This window comes from Gopherus evgoodei, chromosome 4 (genome assembly GCF_007399415.2).
Source record: "Gopherus evgoodei ecotype Sinaloan lineage chromosome 4, rGopEvg1_v1.p, whole genome shotgun sequence".
Lineage (NCBI taxonomy): Eukaryota > Metazoa > Chordata > Testudines > Testudinidae > Gopherus > Gopherus evgoodei.
Genome location: NC_044325.1, coordinates 105644852 through 105666535, shown reverse-complemented (window position 1 = coordinate 105666535; position 21684 = coordinate 105644852). Strand labels below are relative to the sequence as shown.

At 43.0% G+C, this 21684-nt stretch overlaps 1 protein-coding gene across 3 annotated transcripts in view; it reads left to right on the top strand.

The window, feature by feature from the left end:
• The first annotated feature begins 674 nt into the window (after positions 1-674).
• COPB1 (coatomer protein complex subunit beta 1) overlaps positions 675-21684 on the top strand; it is a 39889-nt gene continuing 18879 nt past the window's right edge. Inside the window, exons 1-6 of one of the 3 annotated variants that reach the window (XM_030560449.1) lie at positions 675-1198; positions 9537-9687; positions 12534-12763; positions 19114-19283; positions 20009-20123; positions 21288-21380. In XM_030560449.1, coding sequence (XP_030416309.1) covers positions 9597-9687; positions 12534-12763; positions 19114-19283; positions 20009-20123; positions 21288-21380 — 699 coding nt within the window. In that variant the 5' untranslated portion in view covers positions 675-1198; positions 9537-9596. Of the gene's footprint in view, positions 1203-1407; positions 1536-9536; positions 9688-12533; positions 12764-19113; positions 19284-20008; positions 20124-21287; positions 21381-21684 lie in introns of those variants that run through there. The other 2 variants (XM_030560448.1, XM_030560450.1) reach the window with 2 other exon arrangements.

Here is a 21684-nt window from a genome sequence, read left to right as displayed (position 1 = left end):
TTGGCAGCTAGGGTGACCAGACAGCAAGTGTGAAAAATCAGGACGGGGGGGGGGGGGATAATAGGAGCCTATATAAGAAAAGACCCAAAAATCAGGACTGGCCTTATAAAATTGGGATGTTTGGTCACTCTATTTGCAGCAGAGAAACTCAGGCCCAGACCCAAGTTTCATTAGCAGCTGATGTAGTGTAGTAAATTGTTCTGCAGAGGAATATGCTACCACCGTGTACTGAGCATGCTCAGTTCATCTGTTGAAGCCACTGCCCTAATTAGCCGTAAGACTCTGCAGACCGCTTTTGATGGGTTAAAAATTGGCAAAGGGGGCGACTAGGAGCAGGGGGGTGGCCAGGGTCTGAGCAGAGGGTGGAAATTTACTCGTCACGGGGGTCAAGCAGCTGGAGGCAGCATTAGGAGAGGGGTTAAATGGCAAATTCAGCGATAGGGGGAGGAAGTAAAGTGAAGCCCAGGAGTGAGGTGCTGGCAGGGGCACAGGGGCTAGCAATTACCCCAGTGGGACTGAGACACCAATGCTTGGTAAAATAGTTAGGGGGTGAGGGCAAAGGAGCCTTTATTAATTTGATCAGAGTGGCTTTTTTGTATGGTCAGACGAACTGAGCATGCTCAGTAACATCTGGTGAAGCCGTTGCCCTTCACCCTGCCCGCATTAGCCGTAACATTCTGCTGACCGCTATTTACAGGGGTTCAAAGGGGGAGAATCGAGAACTGCTGCATCAGGCAGCAGTTTTTTACCGCAGCAGTTTCTTACAAGCTAATATATCAGTAGCTGCTACCAGTAGCACATTCCTACACGGCATGGGCCGGGCCCCACCACGCGAACAGCCGCCTGCCCGTGCAACGCGCCCTGCCCAGCCCTACCAAGGACACCCGGGGGCAGTGACGTGGCTGCTTCGTGCCTAAGACGGCGGATCGGACGGTCAGGGGTCACGCAGCGAGTGAGGATTGCGCGCGGGGCTGAGACTGGCCCATTCAAACGCACAGGACCGAGCCGCCCCGGCCCCTCCTTTCGCGCGGCGAAGCCCCCTTTGTGCATTGCTGCGTACGGAGGAGGCGTGTCCCGCTGCGGCCGCCGTACTACCGATGTGGTCCGTCACTGTCGCGGGGAGCGGTTCCACGTCAGCCGGAGCGAAGCAGCGGGTAGAGCCGGGGCTGGAGGGGCCCTGCCGTGGGCAGCACGGGAGGCAGGTACAGCGCCTGGGGCGGCTGCGGAGCGTGGAGGGCGCGAACGCCTCTGCTGGGCCCGTGTCGCTGTGAGGGCCGAGGCCCCCGCCCCCCTTCCGGAGCCCGCGGCCCCGGGTCCCTCGCAGCCAGCGGCCTCGGTCTGGGCTGAGCCGCAGTCTCGAGGATGAGAGCGAGTCCCCTGGGCGGGCAGCCGGTCCAGTCCGGTCCCTGCTCTCGGCGGTCCGGGGGGTTACGGTCGCCGTGCAGCCGCCGGGTCCTGTTCCCAGTCTGCACCGATTTGTTTCGTGAGCTGTGGGGGCAGCCGCGGAACCATCGGGCCGGGTCTGTACAGCGCTGGTGAGGCTCTCGGGGAGGTGATGTAGAGAGGTTTAAACTTGAGCTCCCCTGTCCCTGCGATTGGCTTTGCTCCTCTGGACCTGAGGCCGCCTGCCCAAAACTCAGCGCAGGGTCAGGGCGTGAGTTTGCAGCTTTACTTTGTTACAATTTCTTTTCATCTTTTCTAAAAATTCTCATTCTCTTTGTCCTGAAACTTTGTGCCAAAATTGTTTGCGGAAAGTTTCAACAAAGATCCAGTCAACCGATGTTTGTTTTGTTTTCTTTCTCGGTTCTTAAACATATGTGTTTTGTATGGTTATTTAGCAATATTGTTAAATCTATGGAGTCAGTATGAATACAAACAAAATTAAAAGTTATAGCTATCGATATTTATAATAGAGGTTATGAAATAAGCCTTTATTTCTATTTACTATTTAAGTGTCTCATTTTGCAGACATATATTTAAATAGCTTTGTGCTGGAGCATTGCCATTGAAGTCAGTGGCACATGATTAAAATTGAGTCCATATGAGTTTGCAGATTTGAGGACATGGTAATTTTTTTTAATAGCCATTCATCTTTTTCATAAAGATTAGGAAAAATGTGAAATAAAAATGACTGAACTTGAAAACTTTGAACTAATTATGTGGCTAGTTTTCATCAAGGAATAGTCACTTGGAAAAATGAAAAGAGAACTTTTTGTGTACTGATGTTATAAGCAATTGTAACTTTGCCTCGCATTGTTGATGTTTTTATCCTGTATCTTCAGAGCAGTGAGTTTTAAAACAAGTGAAGTTGGTGAAAAACACAGTTATGCACCTCTGTAGTTCTAGGGCTAATGATTTAGGGCAGGGGTTCCCAAACTTGGTTCGCAGCTTGTTCAGGGTAAGCCCCTGGCAGACCACAAGATGCTTTGTTTACTTGAGCATCTGTAGGTACGTCAGCTTGCAGCTCCCAGTGTCTGTGGTTTGCTGTTCCCTGCCAGGGCGTGAGCGCAGCGGAGCCACCTTTTGTGGCCTGCGCCTCTTCCCACAGCTCCCGTTGGCCGTGAACGGCGAACCGCTGCCACTGGGAGCTGTGTGTGGCTATAGCTGCAGACACTCAGGTAAGCAAAGCGTCTTGCGGCCCACCAGAGGCTTACCCTGAACAAGCTGCGAACCAAGTTTGGGAACCCCTGTTTTAGGGCAATGGTTCTCAACCAGGGGTGCGTGTATCACTGGGGATATGCAGAGGTCTTCCAGGGAGGGTTCATCAACTCATCACATGCCCACAGCCCTCTGAGGCTTCTTAAACATTTTGATTACCTTGTTTATTTTACAATACAACACTAGTTTAGTTATATAATATAGACTTACTTTCTAAAAAACATTAAAATATATTACCGGCACGCAAAACCTTAAAGTGAATAAATGAAGACTTGGCACACCACTTCTGAAAGGTTGCTGACCCCAATCTAGATATTTGCGTAGTTTTACAACAGGCTACATAAAAAGCACTAATGAAATCTGTACATACTAAAATTTCATACAGACAATGACTTGTTTATACTGATCTATATATTATACGCTAAAATATAAGTACAATATTTATATTCAAATAGATTTATTTATAATTGGTAAAAATGAAAAAGTGAGCAATTTTTTAGTAATGGTATGCTGTGACAATTTCGTATTTTTATGTCTGATTTTGTGAGCAAGTGGTTTTTAAGTGAGATGAAGCTTGGGGTACGCAAGACAAATCAGACTTCCTCCAGTTCACTGGGGTGACTTTCTTTAAAACATCAGCAAACATATATTTCTTGAATGGTTCTTATTCCCAAACTGAGTCTCTTTTACAGCCTGCTGCCATTATAGATTTTCCCTTCTAGTGAGAGAATGGTATGGTAGATCTCAATCAATGAAGGCTGCACTCAGAAAGACCCCAAGACTTCTGGAATATGTTGCTCAAATAGTTTAACTTTTGTTTACTGCCTGTCCCTCCCTTCTTCCTTTATCTCCAGACTTCTCCTTGTCCAGATCTATTTTGCCCCCAACAATCTTCTATTCATTGAACTTTTTGATACTTTGCACGTTTAGAGAGGGGTAAGGGATTGACTCTGTACGCAAATTTGCAGAGGGATATTATTTTAAAAATAAAGGAGTTAAATGCAAAAATCTGTGTCCATGCAAAGTTAACACTGAAAACCTAAAATGTGTAAAACCAAGAAATACAACAATTGAGTCTTACAGCTCAACTCTTGAGAATTTTCAGCATTTATGAAATGTTGTATATTGGCAGTGTTTTACATACACTGATCAACAAAACCTGAGTATACCTTCTTGAAGCCTCATGATCTCGACATTTACAGGCTTGTAATTGGTGTAGGAGAGCCATTGTAGAGACCATGTAGAAGTTATAAGCTGCATATTTTTGGAGCTTATGACCATGAGCACCATGTTTCAAATTTCTCAAAATTAGTAAGTTCCAGCAGGTGAGCTCATTGGGATGTACAGGGTTACAGGGACAGTTGGCATTAATGTAATCCATTATCATAGTTCTGATGCAGCTACAGCTTTTAACAGACCTTCAGACTTAATACAGCATGGAACCTAGTGCTCCAAACAGGAACTACCAAAGGCGGTCCCTCTCTCTATTACGAAATGCTTATGTAACAGTCGGAGCTCTGACAGTGCTTAGCAAATTTGATATCCCAGAAGTTCTGGAGGAATGCTCATATAATAGGGTTTTTTATGAGTAGTTGAATTTGTCAGTTAAACAAGTTTAAATCTACCGTATATACTCAATCATAAGCCGATCCCCTTCAAGATGGATAAGTAAAAAATGGAAATTTTTTATAACCTGTTCATAAGCTGACCCTATAATTCAGGGGTCAGCAAACTTTGGCTTCCGGGCCATCAGGATAAGCGGATGGTGGTCTGAGATGGTTTGTTTACCTCAAGCATCTGCAGGCATGGAGGAAAAGCTAAGTAAACAAAGTGTCCCGGCACACCAGCTGCTTACTCCAATGGGTCAGGACAGCAACTGGTGGGGAAATTTTTTTGGGGGGGAGAAGCTGGGAGTCAAGGGAGTAATCCCTGTGATCAACCCCCACATAACCTCACCCCTAAACCGGGACCCCCACACTCTCTCCATCCCATCCCTTCCCAACTTATCTGGGGAGGGCCAGGGAAGGATGTCTCTGACCTGGCTGGAGCAGCTCCGACAGGTTGGGCAGTGCGGCCGCAGGCTGGGCCAGGCGGCATGGCGGCAGTGTGCTCTGACGCCCAAACGGTGTGGCCACAGCCTGCTCTGGGGCTTGGGACCAAGCAGCATAGCTGCAGCCTGTCAGCCCTGGAGCTGCAGCTGCTTTGGAGGCTGGGGGTAGAGCAATGTGGCCAGAAGTGGAGAGACTCTGGCCCTGCCTCTTCCCCTCTGTCTCTGCTGGCTGTGCTGCCTCTCTTGGCTCCCTCTGTTGGGGGCAGGGGCTGTGTCCCACTTCTCCCTCTTTATACCTGTTCATAAGCTGACCTCCATCTCTGGTGCTTCCCTTTTTTACTAAAAAAAAATTGGTTTATGAACGAGTATATACGGTATAGCTTCATCCTTTTGTTTGTGTGATAGCGAAGACCTAGTCAAGGGCCGAAAAATCAGGCAGCCCTTGCCGTCACCTACACAGATGTTCCTACAGCGTATCCTAAAGGGTTTCAACTTGTCACCAGGGTCAAGAAGGGATTCTTCTCCACCCCATGTATTATGGAAGAAGGGTTTTTTTTGTTTTTATTTTTTAATATTCTTAAGCATCAGGAGGTGGCCATGGGTGGAGACGGGATGTTGTGGGGTGCGGGTCGTCCAGGATTCTGCATAACATCGAGCATTTTCTCAGGTGCTTGGCTGGCTGGTTCGTGCTCACATGCTCAAGAGCTAACTGATCACCAGATGTGGGAGCAGGAGGGAATTTCCCCCCCAAGTCAGATTGGCAGGTTTTTGCCTTCCTCTGCAGCATATGGGTGCAGATCACTTGCTAGGACTATCTGGGTGTATCTCAACCATTTCCTTGCCATTAGGACATAAGAATGGCCATACTGGGTCAGACCAATTGTCCATCCAGCCCAGTAGTCTGTCTTCTGACAGTGGCCAATGCGAGGTGCTTCAGAGGGGATGAACAGAACAGGTAATCATCAAGTGATTCATCCCCTGTCGCTCATTCGCAGCTTCTGGCAAGCAGAGGCTAGGGACACTTCAGAGCATAGTTTTGTATCCCTGCCCATCCTGGCTAATAGCCATTGGTGGACCTATCCTCCGTGAACTTATCTAGTTCTTTTTTGAACCCTGGTGTAGTCTTGGCCTTCACAACGTCCTCTGTCAAAGAGTTCCAAAGGTTGATTGTGCGTTGTGTGAAGAAATACTTCCCTTTTGTTTGTTTGTTAACCTACTGCCTATTAATTTCATTTGGTGAATCCTTGTTCTTGTGTTATGATGAGGAGCGAATAACACTAAGTTGAAAAGTCCCAATCTTATTTATCTTTCCTCATACAGAAGCTGTTCCACACCCCCAACAATTTTTGTTGCCCTTTTCTGTACCTTTTCCAATTCCAAAATATCTTTTTTGAGATGGAGTGACTAGATCTGCATTCAGTATTCAAGATATGGGTGTACTATGGATTTATATAGAGACAATATGATATTTTCTGTCTTACTGTATATCCCTTTCTTAATGATTCCCAACATTCTGTTAGCTTTTTGGACTGCCGCTGCACATTGAGTGGATGTTTTCAGAAAACTATCCACAATGACTCCAAGATCTCTCTCTTGAGTGGTAACAGCTAATTTAGACCCCCATCATTTTATATATATAGTTAGGATTATGTTTTCTAATGTGCATTACTTTACATTTATCGACATTGAATTTCATGTGCCATTTTGTTGTTGTCACCCAGTTTTGAGAGATCCCTTTGTAACTTCTTTGTAACTATCTTTAGCAGTATCATCTGCAAATTTTTGCCACCTCATTGTTACCCCTTTTTTCCAGATCATTTATGCATATGTTGAATTAGTACTGATCTGAGGACAGATCTCTGGGGGACTCCACTATTTACGTCTCTCCGTTCTGAAAACTGACTATTCCTACCGTTTGTTTCCTATCTTAAATCAGTTATGGATCCATGAGAGGACCTTTCCTCTTATCCCATGACAGCTTACTTTGTTTAAGAGCCTTTGGTGATGGGACTTTGTGAAAGGCTTTCTGAATATCTAAGTAAACTATATCCCCTGGATCACTCTTGTCCACGTACTTGTTGACCACATTAGAGAATCCTAATAGATTGGTGAGACATGATTTGCCTTTACAAGAACCGTTTTGACTCTTTCCCAACAAACTGTGTTCATCTGTGTCTGATAATTCTGTTCTTTACTATAGTTTCAACCAATTTGCCTGGTACCGAAGTTAGAACTCTTGGGTGAATACCATCTGGTCCTGGTGATTTATTCCTGTTTAATTTATCAATTTGTTCCAAAACCACCTCTAATGACACCTTAATCTGGGACAGTTCCTGAGATTTGTCACCTAAAAAGAATGGCTCGGGTTGGGAATCTCCCTCACCTACTCAGTCATGAAGACCTGTGCAAAGAATTCATTACGTTTCTCGCAGTGGCCTTATTTTCCTTGAGTGCTCCTTGGTCCCTCCTATTTTCTGACTGTGGCACATAATATAGTCTAGTCTCCTGTGGGCTGTAATTCTTTGATCTCATTTCAGTTGCTGGATTAGTGTGTGAGTGCTAGTTAGTATTGGTGGCCTGTAATATAGAAAGTCAGACTAAATGATCCTTCTGCCCTTAAACTCTAACTCGATTGCACCTGTTTTCACACAGTTTATAACTTCTGATATATATTGCTTTGGGGCTCAAATGATCAAGATTACTACTTTTAGTGGCTAAAAATTTCATGCTCTATGGCAATGCTTAATAAATATTAAAATAGAGAGTCACAAACTCCGTAGTAAAGTGTATATATCAATTTCCATTTTGAGACCAATTCTGAACTACTTACATATAACTTCCAGAATAAAAAGCTACTTTCTGCATAAATTTATCATGGGTAATCTCTGCCCAGAGAATTCTTAAATTTGAAATTAATTGAACAGATGGTTACAAAATATTGGAAAAGTGACAGTTTTTCATTTAAAAAAAAATCTTCTCCTAATTAAAACATTGCTTTCAAACTTTTTTTTTATATATGAGGTCTTAATAAGAACTAGTGAAAATGACTTTTCTTACACCAAAAATGCTCAGTTATTACAGGGGGATCTCCAATATGTGTTCTGATTTTTGTGAAAGGCCTAACAAACATTACAAGTTTTACTCTCCTAAGTTAAGGGTTTAGCTTCATGGCATAGTTAGCTTCTCTCAAGTTAGCTTAGCCCAAGTGAGAGCTTACATATTGCAAAACAATTCGTATTTGGAGGCTGTTCCAGAACTTCATCCGTCTGATGGTTAGAAACCTTCTAATTTCCAGCCTGGATTTGTTCATGGCCAGTTTATACGAATAGTCTTATTCCTTTAGCTTAAATAGCTCTTTACTCTCCCTGGTACTTACCCCCTCTAATGTATTTATAGCGAGCAATCATACACCTTTCAGACGCCTTTTTGCTAAAGTAAACAAGCCAGGCTCTTCCAGTCTGTAAGACAGGCTCTTCATTCCATTGATCACAGAAGTGGGGGACTGAAAGATACCTCAACAGATCATTTACTCCAGTCCCCTGCACTCATGGCAGGAGTACATAATAACTAGACAATTCTTGACAGCTGTTTGTTTAACCTGTTCTTAAAAACCTCCAATGACAGAGATTCCATAACCACCCTAAGCAATTTGTTCTGGTTTAAACTAAATTAACTTGTTTCAGTAGTTCTTCTTTACACTTGTTCCAGTTTAAATTAATCTTTAAAGGGTTAAAGGAAATTTTATAATCTTGGTTATAGTATTTGTTACTATTTTATTTACTATAATACTTTACTCTTACAGCACTCTTCATTCTTAGATCTGCCTTATACTCAATTCACTAAACCCTAGCTGTCCCTATAAAACTTGTTCATTAGTATCTAAGTAGACTCATAGACTCATAGACTCTAGGACTGGAAGGGACCTCGAGAGGTCATCGAGTCCAGTCCCCTGCCCTCATGGCAGGACCAAATACTGTCTAGACCATCCCTAATAGACATTTATCTAACCTACTCTTAAATATCTCCAGCGATGGAGATTCCACAACTTCCCTAGGCAATCTATTCCAGTGTTTAACTACCCTGACAGTTAGGAACTTTTTCCTAATGTCCAACCTAAATCTCCCTTGCTGCAGTTTAAGTCAATTGCTTCTTATTCTATCATTGGAGGCTAAGGTGAACAAGTTTTCTCCCTCCTCCTGATGACACCCTTTTAGATACCTGAAAACTGATATCAGGTCCCCTCTCAGTCTTCTCTTTTCCAAACTAAATAAACCCAATCCTTCAGCCTTCCTTCATAGGTCATGTTCTCAAGACCTTTAATCATTCTTGTTGCTCTTCTCTGGACCCTCTCCAATTTCTCCACATCTTTCTTGAAATGCGGTGCCCAGAACTGGACACAATACTCCAGTTGAGGCCTAACCAGCGCAGAGTAAAGCGGAAGAATGACTTCTCGTGTCTTGTTTACAACACACCTGTTAATGCATCCCAGAATCACGTTTGCTTTTTTTGCAACAGTATCACACTGTTGACTCATATGAACAAGTAGTACACTTGTTCATTAGAATTTTGCATGTTACTTTTTATTTGAGGATTTTGCATACTTGTTTTAACATTTTAATACACAGTATTAATAAGAACATTTATAAAGTGAAAGGGGATCTCACTCTTTGGGGAGAGGTTTTGAATAATGTAGTTTAAAAGTTCTTTAAATCCAAATTTTTAGAGAAATATTATTTAATATTTTTGTGGAAATTGCAATAGCATACTTTTGTGCTGTTTGTTATGCAGTTATTATCACATTCCATTAATTTCATTTTGTTTTTTCTAGAGTGCCTGATATTTGTCGGAAGTAGTTCTTCTATTAAGAAAGTATTTGTAACCAAGAACAATGACAGCCGCAGAGAATGTATGTTATACACTGATTAATGTTCCAATGGATTCAGAACCACCATCTGAAATCAGCTTAAAAAATGACCTAGGCAAGTAATATACTTTATGGCTAGCAAGCGATTCAGTTTTACTTGAATTAACTCTGGTTTTTCTTTCTCATTATATGATAACCTTGAACATAATACTTACTTTAAATTATAAAACCATTATCTCTTAAACTAATTGCTTTTATAGTTATTTTAAAAAGTACACAACTGTAATATTATATTTAAATAAACCTAATTTGGTAATTGAAAAACAGAACCTTTATCCATAACATTGCTATTCTAAATCCAATAAAAAGGTAGTCAGGATACAGACCTGTACTTAAGCATGGGAGTCCAATGGGGCTACTCACTCACTTAAATACCTTGCTGAATTGAGGCCCTAGTTGGTTAATATAGGATCTAAAGCACCTGTCAGAATATGCCTTATAATGTAAAAGCAAGAAAACTTGGGGCAAAGTTATCATTCTGTTTTATGACTTGAATACTTTTCAAGTGTCCTAAGACCTTTTTGAGGATGGGAAATAGAGAGAGGATACTTCATGGTAAAGCCTTCTTTTTGGCACCTCAAATACAAATTCAAACCACTAAGTAAACTTTCTCCCATGCTTAAAAAGGTAAAATTTAATACCTTTCTGTATTGTGTATGTAGAAAGATAGCACTTCCTATTGAGTTCAGTGAGAGTCGAAGTATTCCTACTATGCAGATTTCAAGGAGAGTTCCTGGTTCCAAGTTCTGTTCTACCACATCACATGTTGGAATACTTCAACCATTCTGAAAGCAGAGAAAGGAAAGAGGAGAATACCTCCAAAAACCATTGGAAATAATTAACATTTCCAAAGCCAGTGGTACTCTAGCAACCATTTCCTCCCAATAATTCAAGAGTACCTACATTTGTATGTGTTGGATTGGAAGTCCGTCCATTGCAAAATAAATGTCTGATGGCCCTAGCAATCTCTTCTAATTAAATACTGATATATACAGCAATCTGTGAATTTAGGTTTGCTGGATTAATGTTGGATTTTGAAATCTGAGGGAAAATTTCCTCTGTTTACAGTGTTTTGGTAGTAACTGTCCACTGATGACCTGTCATTCATATAGCTCCTATCTTTATTGTATCTGAGCAAGTCTCTCTTTTTATGTCTGTTAACACTCTCTTTCTCTCTCTCTTTTCCTATTTATGTGTTTATGCTCAGTTAGATTTAATAAGGAATGCACTGACATACTGGAGTCTTGAAGTTTTTGCTGCTTTGTAGTTCAGTACATATTGCCAACACTATTGCATTCTTACTAACTCAGAGGTTACTCCTGAGGGCATTCTGCACCAATAGTTTAAAATTCTGCAAATTTTATTTGTTAAATGTGGAGGCTCCAGCATGACATTGAGGAGCACGCGCCACTGGCTGCACAGAGGTGGGAAATCACTGTGCAGCGCTTCCCTCCCTCCCCCCGGACTTGGACTCAGCGACGAGGCTGCACCCAATCCTGACACAGTGCAAGGACCGGGCCCGCCCCAGAAACGCCCCAGGGCCCTGCCCCTCTGTGCTGGGCACACTAGGTGTGGGCAGGCAGGCTCAGAAAGGCAATATCCAAATGTGGAGGGGCTTATTGTGGGGGGATCCAGGTGTGGGTTGAGAGGGTTCTGTATGGGGCAGTTTGGGTGTGGGCAGCTCAGTCGGGGATCTAGATGCACAGGGGCTTGTTAGGGGGTTCTGTGTGCAATGGTAATGAGACTGCATGGAAGTGGAACTCCAGGTGAAAGTGGTGGGGTCTCGGTGGGGGTGTCTGGGTGTAGGGCAATAGAGCTCAGAAGGGGGGTGTCTAGGCATGGGGGTTGGGGGGGGTCCAGATGCTGCAGAAGTGGGGTGGGGATCCAGGTGCACCTGGTTGGGGCTCAGTGGCATGGGGGTCTGCGTGCTGGTGGCTTGTCGAGGTGGTCCAGGTGCAGGGGGAGTGGAACTCATTGGGGGGCTTCTGAGTGCAGGGTGTGTGGCTTGGCAGGAGTGTCTAGGTATGAGGGAGTCTGGCTGCACAGAGGTTTGGGGGGGATGGAGGAGCAGCTCCCTGTAGAGGGATCCCTCACCCTGCAGTTGAGGAGCAATGGGTGCAGGAAGTGGGGGCAGGAGAAGTTTGCAGAACTTCCTGCAGCTAGAGAAGAAAACTGAGAGTGGATCTGACCCAACCCCAGATGCTGTGCAGGTGAAGAGGAAGTTCTGTCCTCCCCAGCCCAGCCGGGACTAGCAGCTGAGCCTGGTCTTCCCCAGTCCTGCCCCCTTCCCTTAGCACCCAAAACATACTGCTAGGAAGGGTTGCATGACCACTCTTGTGGCTTCCCTTTGCTTCCCTGTAAAGTCACTTTTCTGTGAGCAAACAAAGTCGTTTGCAGGGGACATAAATTCTGTGCATACACAGCGGTGCAGAATTCCCCCCCAGTAAGAAGTGCATATGCAAGAATGACTGCAACACCATAATGCATTGTGATTTCCTGGTGTGAATATGGTCTGTGTCAGTAATGAAATTCCCTTCATTAGAACTGTGTAGTGGAATTAACTGAGCTTCAGTGGAAGCTAAATTACAGCTGTATTTATTAAACCTCCCATGCTCTTTATTATTCTCTTAAATTTAGGAGTATGAATTCATTAGCGTAATCTCTAGCACAGTCAGGAGCCCTAGTCACAGACCAAGAGCCACGTGCTACGGTAATAGAAAAAAAATAATAATGTGGTGGTGTCCTGAGGGCAAGGTTTATATTTGCTGGCATCAAGTGTCAATATTTCTGTTAGATTGTTTTAACAAGCCTTGATTATTTAAGTAATTCTGGGGGCACCTGTTATTTGTCACTTTCTGTAATTGCTGTGCTTACTTTTGAACTCCTGCTTCCCTCTACCAGAAAAAGGAGATGTAAAGTCTAAGACAGAGGCCCTGAAGAAAGTAATTATCATGATCCTGAATGGTGAAAAACTACCTGGACTTCTGATGACTATTATTCGTTTTGTACTGCCTCTTCAAGATCATACCATCAAGAAACTGCTGTTAGTCTTTTGGGAGATAGTTCCGAAGACCACTCCAGATGGCAAACTATTGCAAGAAATGATCCTTGTCTGTGATGCCTATAGAAAGGTAAACATGTTTGTTATTTAGTCTGTGTTTTTATGCCCCATCACCCTTGTATCTGACCAATCTCTACATAAAGCATAACCAGGTAATGTAATATTTTGATCCAAATGAGTAGATGCACCGCATTCCTTTCCTCAGTGACCTAACCACTCTGCCTGCGTGGGTCAGAGCTGAGGAATTGCCATCTGGAAGATCTGTTGCCAAGAAAATACAAATATTTTCAGTTATGCCTAAACAAAGATGTGCACTGTCTGCTTTCCAGCAGAAGTGGAGCTGAGTGGTGAGGATCAACCTTATTACCTTTTCCTGTGATATCTTCTCTAGGGATTAACAACGTTGATGCAATTGTTATGAGGGAGTATAAAAGGAAGAAGTTATCTTTGAAATAACTGTATCCTATGCTATTTAGGACTTTTCAGATGGTAACCAGCACCTTCAGTTATACCTGTACATGAAATTGCAGCACACATGTCCATTTGTAATATGCACTTACCAGTTTCTCTTGCCTTCTAAAAGATGGCATATGTGTCTGGTCTAGCTGGAACATTCAGGTAACCTTCAAGAGTAGCCCTGGATAGAGTTCGTTGTATTTGTGTAGTTAAGTGCTAATGGCATGGACTGTTGTGGCGTACTCTGCATTTGAGAGGAAAGGTGGTAATGTCTTGGCCAGTTGCAGATAAAAGTCGATGATTCTGGCTGTTGCTAATATCTTTTGTCTTATGCAATGTTGTTGAAGCCATGTTGGTCCCAGGGTTTTAGAGAGACAAGGTAAGTGAGGTAATATCTTTTATTGGACCAACTTCTGTTGGTGAGAGAGCGAAGCTTTCGAGCTTACAGAGACCTGAAGAACTCTATGTAAGCTCAAAAGCTTCACTCTCTCACCAACAGAAGTTGGTCCAATGAAAGATGTTACCTCACTCATCTTGTGTCTCTAATATCCTTTGTATTAATCAGATTTAGCCAATGAGCTAGTTTTCATCCACTTGCTGGAAGTTCCAGGAAATAGCACTGTCCAGATAAAAGAGAGAGGCATACACCTGAGTGTCGTCATAGTGATTTTTCTGTTTCCCTCTGTGGATTCACAAACACTGAATAAAAGAGGCCTCAATTTTGCAACCCTTTGGGATTCCATTGGTGAGAAACAATGAGACAATACTGGTTATTATGATAGACAGTGGTCTCAGCACATTCATTGCCCAACTGTTGTCAAAAAATATTTTATAGACATTGCAAAAAAGAAGTTTTAAGAAGGGATAAGAAAGAAAGCAAGGCTTTATGGGGGACTCCTCCCATACAAAGTGGGAGCATGAGAGAAAGCATGAAAGTACTTGTTCAGAAATTTAACAAGTGGGCAGTGAAGGCTGGCATCATTGGCAGAGCAGAAATGGGATGCCATCTCAAGATCAGTGGCATAGGTCTAATAGAATCATCCTGTATTTCTGACCTTTATCTTTTTGGGGAGATTGACTGCTGAGATTAATAGATTCTGTGCTGTGTCCAGGTTTGAGACCCAACTGAATATGGTCCAAGAAAGGAGGATATTGGGTGCTGCTAGATTTTGGCATTCTGTCACCTATCCCTCAGAAAGAGTTTAGAAATAGGGCAGAAATTGGCAAGTTTGTTTGAGCAGGGACCAGACTTTATAGTGTTTAAGGGTGGTCACAATTGCCTTTCCTCAAGGAGGCATTAATTATCTCTATCAGTAAAGAGCACAAACATTTTACACTAGGAGGGTCATAACGTCAGCTTGTTGAATGAGCATTTCTCTTCCAATGCGTTTGAAACTTACTGTTCTGAAACTGTTGGAAGAGAGAGTACATTCATTCTTTTCTGCACTGATGCTACTACTTTGGTGCAACTGAGACTGTCCTGAATCTGATTAACATTATCCTTGAAATATGGTGAGAAAACTTCGCTATCAGAAACATTTGACTTTGAGATCTGGTTGACTGTCTGGAGTAATACAATGGCATTGCTAGACCATACGCTTTCCAATGAAATCTTCAAATTATGAAAATACAGAGAGTCATTTTTCCTAGGTTTTTTTAAATTGCCATTTTCAGTCAGAATAATGTAGTAATGTAATGAATCATTCAGCATGGTTGCCACTGGGTCTGAAACACTAGGAATTTGCTTGTTTTTGTTGATCTGGAAAAATAACTACATTGGAATCCCACAAATAGCAGTAAAAGCTTAAAAACTTGAGCCCAAGGAGTGTAGCAATGCCACACAAGTGTCTGGATGTTTTCCATTTATAACAAGTATATTCCTTTGCAAATTTGAAAGTACCCTTCCTGTTTGCTTGGTGATGCATGCAATGGTCTCAGTGATTCTCTCCAGGTGGCCATGCCTGCTCCACGCACCAAGTGATCCCCCGCTTGGAGCAATGCCGAGCTGCTGGACCATGTCGGCATTTGGGGAGAGGAGACTGTGCAGTCCCAGCTGCGCTCCAACCATAAGAATTATGATGCCTATGGACAGATTTCACAATGCATGATAGAAAAGGGCCATGACTGGGACACACTGCAGTGTAGGGTAAAAGTGAAGGAGCTGCGGAACGACTGCCACTCTGGTGCTGCACCTACAAGCTGCCGGTTCTACAAAGAGCTGGATGCGATACTTGGTGGCAACCCCATCTCCACCGCTAAGGCCTCTGTGGATACTTCATTGGCTCACGTGCCAGTCAAGAGTGGACTGAGCCAGGAGGAGGAAATCTTGGATGAAGAGGGGGAGGGGGGACCCAGAGGCAGAGTATGCATGCAGTCAGCTCTTTTCTACTCCAGAGGGGCCTAGCCAGTCACAGCAGTCAGATCTTGGCAAAGCGCAAACAGGATAAATGGATCTGATTTTGGGAATTGCTCAAGCAATTTGCTGGGAGCAGGAAGGTTGCAGAAAGCAGGCTTGTCTCCCACCACATGCCTATTCTGAGATGCGGAACAGGCTGTTGATAGACTCCGTCACTTCACGAGACTCTCCCTCAGAGATGTCCAGGAAACTCTCTTGCTTGCCCCATTAATGGTAACTTTCCCGAGGCACTGTGCCATCACAGCGGGAGGGGACAACATCGCTGCACAGAGGCAAGCCACATAGAGGCCAGGGTGGAAGCTGCAGGCTTGGAGAAGACCTTCACTTGATTCCCTGCTCACCCTCACCAGCGAGATCTTCCATAATGATCACATCCTGTGGAAAGTGTGGGGACAGGAATGATTATCAAGCCTCCCCTACAGTGCTGGCTCTCTCCAAGAGCCAGGTGCCCAGTGTACAGCAGGGTCTGGGAAGAGTGATTTTCCCTGCCCCTGTGGCTGCTCACCACTTTGGGAGTCTTCTGGCTCATGTGTGCTTGCCTGGGGACAGCCAGTTAGTGACAGGTGTGTGAGTACTGGCTGTGTTTTAAAACACTGAATCAGTGTTGTCTGTGTTGCAAACAATACTGCTTCTGCAAAATGTTGCATTTTAAATTTCACAGAGATGACCTTGGGAGGCCAGCCTCCCTTACTGGCAGCAGAACAGTTGTGCAGAATTAGAAAGTGGCCACGAAGAACTAAGAAGGACTTTCTCCGTGTGGTTATGATGCATGCTGTCGCTGAAAAACAGAAATTGGAGTGGCAGGACAGCGAGAAGAGGGACTGAAAGGAGAATGCGGCACACTAGAACAGGTTTTCTTAAACTGGGGGTCGGGACCCCTCAGGGGATCACGAGGCTATTACATGGCGGCTGTGAGCTGTCAACCTCCATCTCAAATCCTGATTTGCCTCCAGCATTTATAATGGTTTATAAGGAGGGGGGTCATACTCAAAGGCTTTGAAGTGAAAGGGATCACCAGTAAAAAAGTTTCAGAGGTACTGCACTAGAAGGAAGCCACAGAGCGGCTCTTAAACTATATGAAGAGCCAAGTGGACACATTCCAGGAGGTACTAGCTCTTCAAACCGAGCGGCTCCGTGCCCGCCCTCCCCTGCAGCCGCTGTCACAATACTCTTTCCTATGCACCGCTGCCCTGCCAACACACTGTTAGGAACCTCCTGGCTCCACACTCTACCCACAGCATTCTGCTCCTCCCTCCTCACAGTCCAGCAGTGTGGACTCCCACTATCCACTGCACTTAACACCCATCCCTCTGCAGTTTGGCCCTGCTGAAGTACAGCACCCACTGCATTGTACTCCAAAGGAGAAGGTTGGCTACGATCCCTGGATATACACAAATCTGTAGCTGTCCTGGGACCCCTCCTCCAGAGACCTTCCCTTCCCTCATCCCGCTCCCTGTTGATCTGTTTTTGTTGTTTGACTCTCTCCTCCGGTTGTTGTCTTTTTAATAAAATAATTGTGTTGGTTTGAAAGCAATCTTTATTCTATTAAATGAAAGCAAAAAGAGCACTGCAAAGCAACTTGCAGTTATGTTAAACCCCCTTATTGCATCATGTGCACCAGTCATCACCTAGCATTACATCCTGAGCATAGCAGCAAATATTAGTGGCTTTCAGCTTCAAATTGCTGCCTCAAGGCATCCCAGAACCTTATGACCCTGCACTGTGCAGCTCTAATAGCCCTGTCTCTGGCTGCTCAAACTCAGCCTCCAGGCGCTGAACCTCTGTGGTCCAGCCCTGAGTGAAGCTTTCACCCTTCCCTTTACACATATTATGGAGCGTACAGCACGTGGCTGTAAGCATAGGAAAATTGTCATCGGCCACGTCCAGCTTCCCATACGGGCATCGCCAGTGGGCTTTTAAATGACCAAATGCACACTCAACAGTCATTCTGCACTTGCTCAGCCTGTTGTTGAACTGCTCCTTGCTGCTGTCAGGGTTTCCGGTGTATGGCTTCAGAAGCCATGGCATTAAGAGATAGGCAGGATCTCTAAGGATCACAATGGGCATTTCGACTTCCCCTACAGTGATCTTCTGGTCCGGGAAGAAAGACTCTGCTTGCAGCTTCCTGTACAGGCCAGTGTTCCGAAAGATGCGTACGTCGTGCACCTTTCCGGACCAGCCTGTGTTAATGTCTGAAATGCCCACGGTGATCCACAAACGCCTGGAGAACCATTTGAGAAATACCACTTCTGATTAATATACTCGCTGGCTAGGTGGTTTGGTGCCAGAATTGGAATGTGTGCGCCATCTGTTTCCCCTCTGCAGTTAGGGACGCCCATTTGTGCAAAGCCATCCACAATGTCACGCACGTTGCCCAGAGTCACGGTCTTTCGGAGCAGGATGCAATTAATGGCCCTGAACACTTCCATCAACACAACACAAACATTTGACTTTCCTACTCTGAACTGGTTAGCGACTGATCAGTAGAAGTCTGGAGTAGCCAGCTTCCACAGTGCAATCGCCACGCGCTTCTCCAGCGACAGGGTAGCTCTCAGTTTCGTGTCCTTGTGCCGCAGGGCTGGGGCAAGCTCATCACACAGTCCCATAAATGTGGCTTTCCTTATGCTAAAGTTCTGAAACCATTGCTCGTCCTCCCAGACGTGCATCATGATGTGATCCCACCACTCAGTGCTTGTTTCCCAATCTCAGAAGTGGCTTTCCACTGTGATCAGCACCTCTGTGAATGCCACAAGCAATATCGTGTTGTAGCTACGTTGTGTGGCAAGATCAGTGTCGCACTCCTCTTGCCTTTGTAGTTTAAGGAATAATTCCACTGCCACTCATAACATGTTAGTCAGTGCGAGCAGTATACTGGTCAGCAGTTCGGGATCCATTCCTGCAACCTGAAAGAGGCAGGGCGCGCAGTACACAAACAGTTGAAGGATGTTGCCAAATGGGGACGGAAGCACAGGAATTGCTGGGACGCAAAGCAATGCATCACGGGGTATTGGGACTGGACCCAGCATGCCCCTGACCCCCTCTGCCTTCCCACAAGTCTTAGCAGCAAAAGAGAAAGAGGTACTCTGTGGGATAGCTGCCCAGAGTGCACCGCTCCAAATAGTGCTGCAAGTGTGAACATGCTGTTGCACAGGCAACTGTCAGTGTGAACACACAACAGCGGTTTTCCTTCTGCGCTGTCTGAGCAGCGCTGTAATTTTGCCAATGTAGACATGCCCTTTATGTTCTGGTTACAGACATTCTGATTTCCCTTATTCCTCTTTCTCCACTGAAGAGAGAGAGATCTGTTATCCCACATGTGGTAATGGTTTTAAACCCCCCCCAATGTTTCTATGGTCATGAAGAATTAAAATCTATATATAGGGAGTAAAATAAAATAATCTTTCCTGTATCTCAATGCAGTTTAATTATAAAATTATCAGTCATTTTAGCTCTTGTTCAGAGGGCAAATGTTTAACAGCAGGGAAAATTGTAAAATGGTAATACTTGGTATTTCAGCAAACACTAATACTTTACTTTTCTTATTTTAGGATCTTCAGCACCCCAATGAATTTATCCGGGGCTCTACTCTTCGTTTTCTCTGCAAGCTGAAAGAAGCAGAATTACTGGAACCTTTGATGCCAGCTATTCGTGCGTGTTTGGAACATCGTCACAGCTATGTGCGCAGAAATGCAGTCCTGGCAATCTACACAATTTACAGGTAAAAATTGTGAATTATTTAAACCTTTGGACCTCAGAGGTCCAGGCTAATGTCAATGGATTTCACCTGGGAAGTCCCGATAAAAAAGAAGTCTAATATGAGATTCATTTGAATTTTATTTTAGATCCTGCTCAGTTCAGTAGACTTAGTATACATAGTACCTTTTACCATTACAGCTTTCTCAAATATAACTAAGGCTTGATCCTGCAAGCCACTTTGAGTGGGCAAACCTTTGCACCTGCCCAGAGCGCCACTGAAATCAGCTTAGTTAAGGTTGTTGGGAATGAAGATTGTACAGCTGCTATGAATACATAGAAAGTGGGACAACTTTCAGCTAATTTAATTTAATTTTTTAATTAAGTAGTACAACATTATGATTTAGTTATATATGCAGAAGCAGTAATGTGAAAGTTGTTCTCAAAGGAAAACTGTATTTGCGTGATTGAATAATACAAATAAACTAAAATTAAACCAAAACCAGTTGGGGAGGGGGGTCTTAGTTACCAGAGTAACAAGCAATAATTCACTAAATATGAATGTGTATATATCTTACATCCATTCACTTTTTAACATAAGTGCACAAAGATTTTTGGACAAAAAAATGAAGATCTTATCTATTAACACTTCATTTTAAACATTTGTATAGAACACATGCAGTTAAGTATTTAGCTATATCATTCTGTTTACCTTTCTTACATTTTTTTTCCAAAATATTTTTTTAAAAGAAACTTTGAACATCTTATACCTGATGCTCCCGAATTGATCCATGATTTCCTGGTGAATGAGAAAGATGCAAGCTGCAAAAGAAATGCATTTATGATGCTAATTCATGCAGATCAGGTAAAATTGATTGTCCTAATTCTCTTATGGTTTTGATATTTTCCTTAAAATTATTTTTGAACACCTAGTTAATGACTGACTAGCCTGTTTGATTTGTTGGTGGTGTAAATTATCAAGGTACTTTTGCATAAAATAAGTGCAATTTAGTTAGTTCTATGAAAATTATAAACTAGAACTGAAATATTTTTAAAGGTTTAATTTGGTAATAAAAAATACATGGTACAGAAATTTAAAGTGGGAAAGCTCTCAGATCATGCAAAAGAATAAATTTTTGAGAGGTACAATATGCTTAGTTTCCCTGGTTATACCTTGGCTGTTTAACTTGGGGGCAGAGGTAGCTGAATGTTTTATTTTGACCGAAGATGGGTTCCTGTATATCAGAATATGAGTTTACACGGGCTTCCAACATTATTTTTGGAGGAACAGCTTAATAAATAAAATATTAAAGTTTCCCTGGCTTCTGCAGTTCTGTCCATCTCTGTTGCTGGGGATTTTCAGGATTTTTAAGCATGTGAAAACTCTAAACGTAGAACTAATGGAGATATTTGTAAACAATTGGATATGGCAGATCTTTTAATACAACAAATATGCCTCCCATCCTCCCTCATGTAGAGACTATTCATAGATTTGTGAAGTATTTGGAAATGTTGAAGAAGAAGAATAAAGCTACATGAGACCTTTACACCTCTCTGTTTTCAAACAGTGCCGTCCCCTTATGTGGAAGGGAGATACACTGGCACTGAGAGGCATAATCATCTTTAGCCGTGTGAAGATTTGCCACATTACTTACCATTTTGTAACTTATATTAGCTATTTATTTCTCAAATGACATCTCCAGACTTGACTCAGAAACCTTTTCCCTCATTGGCTCAAAAATTGAAATATTTGTTATGCAGCAATTTTTTGATGGTTTTGACCTATTTGCCTGGTTGGTGGCAACAAATAAGAAACTAATTGTGTGATGATAATGCTCTTTAGGGCCTAAATGAATTCATTATTTTGTAATTTTGTATATTGTTTTATGCACTGTTCTACAAGTGTTAAGTTGAATGTAGCAGAAGGAATAATCCTGTGCTTTTAATTTTTATATTGTGATCACTTTAAAATTTGTATTCAAATATAACACTTAAAACAAACCAGATTACTTGTATTTTATTTCCATAGGATCGAGCTTTGGATTATCTGAGTACCTGCATTGACCAAGTCCAGACATTTGGTGACATTCTTCAACTGGTTATTGTTGAACTAATTTACAAGGTATGGGGAAATGACTGCAGTCATTTAAATAAATGTGCATTTTTACTCTATATTGAAAAAATACAGTTCAGAAAGGTTGGCTGGATAGTGAGATGTTTCATAACTAGAAATCTAGTCTTAAGTGAGCAGCTAGTCCATTTGGAAATGATGACTCACTGTTTAGCTGAACTGGATATAATTTCTCTTGAAAGCAATGGACTGGTCAAGCTTAGAAGGTGCAAGCTAATGCAATGAAATTGGCACACATCTGATTTGCTTTAACCTGGTCTGGGAATAAGTATTTTTTTGTTTTCTGTGTTTTTCC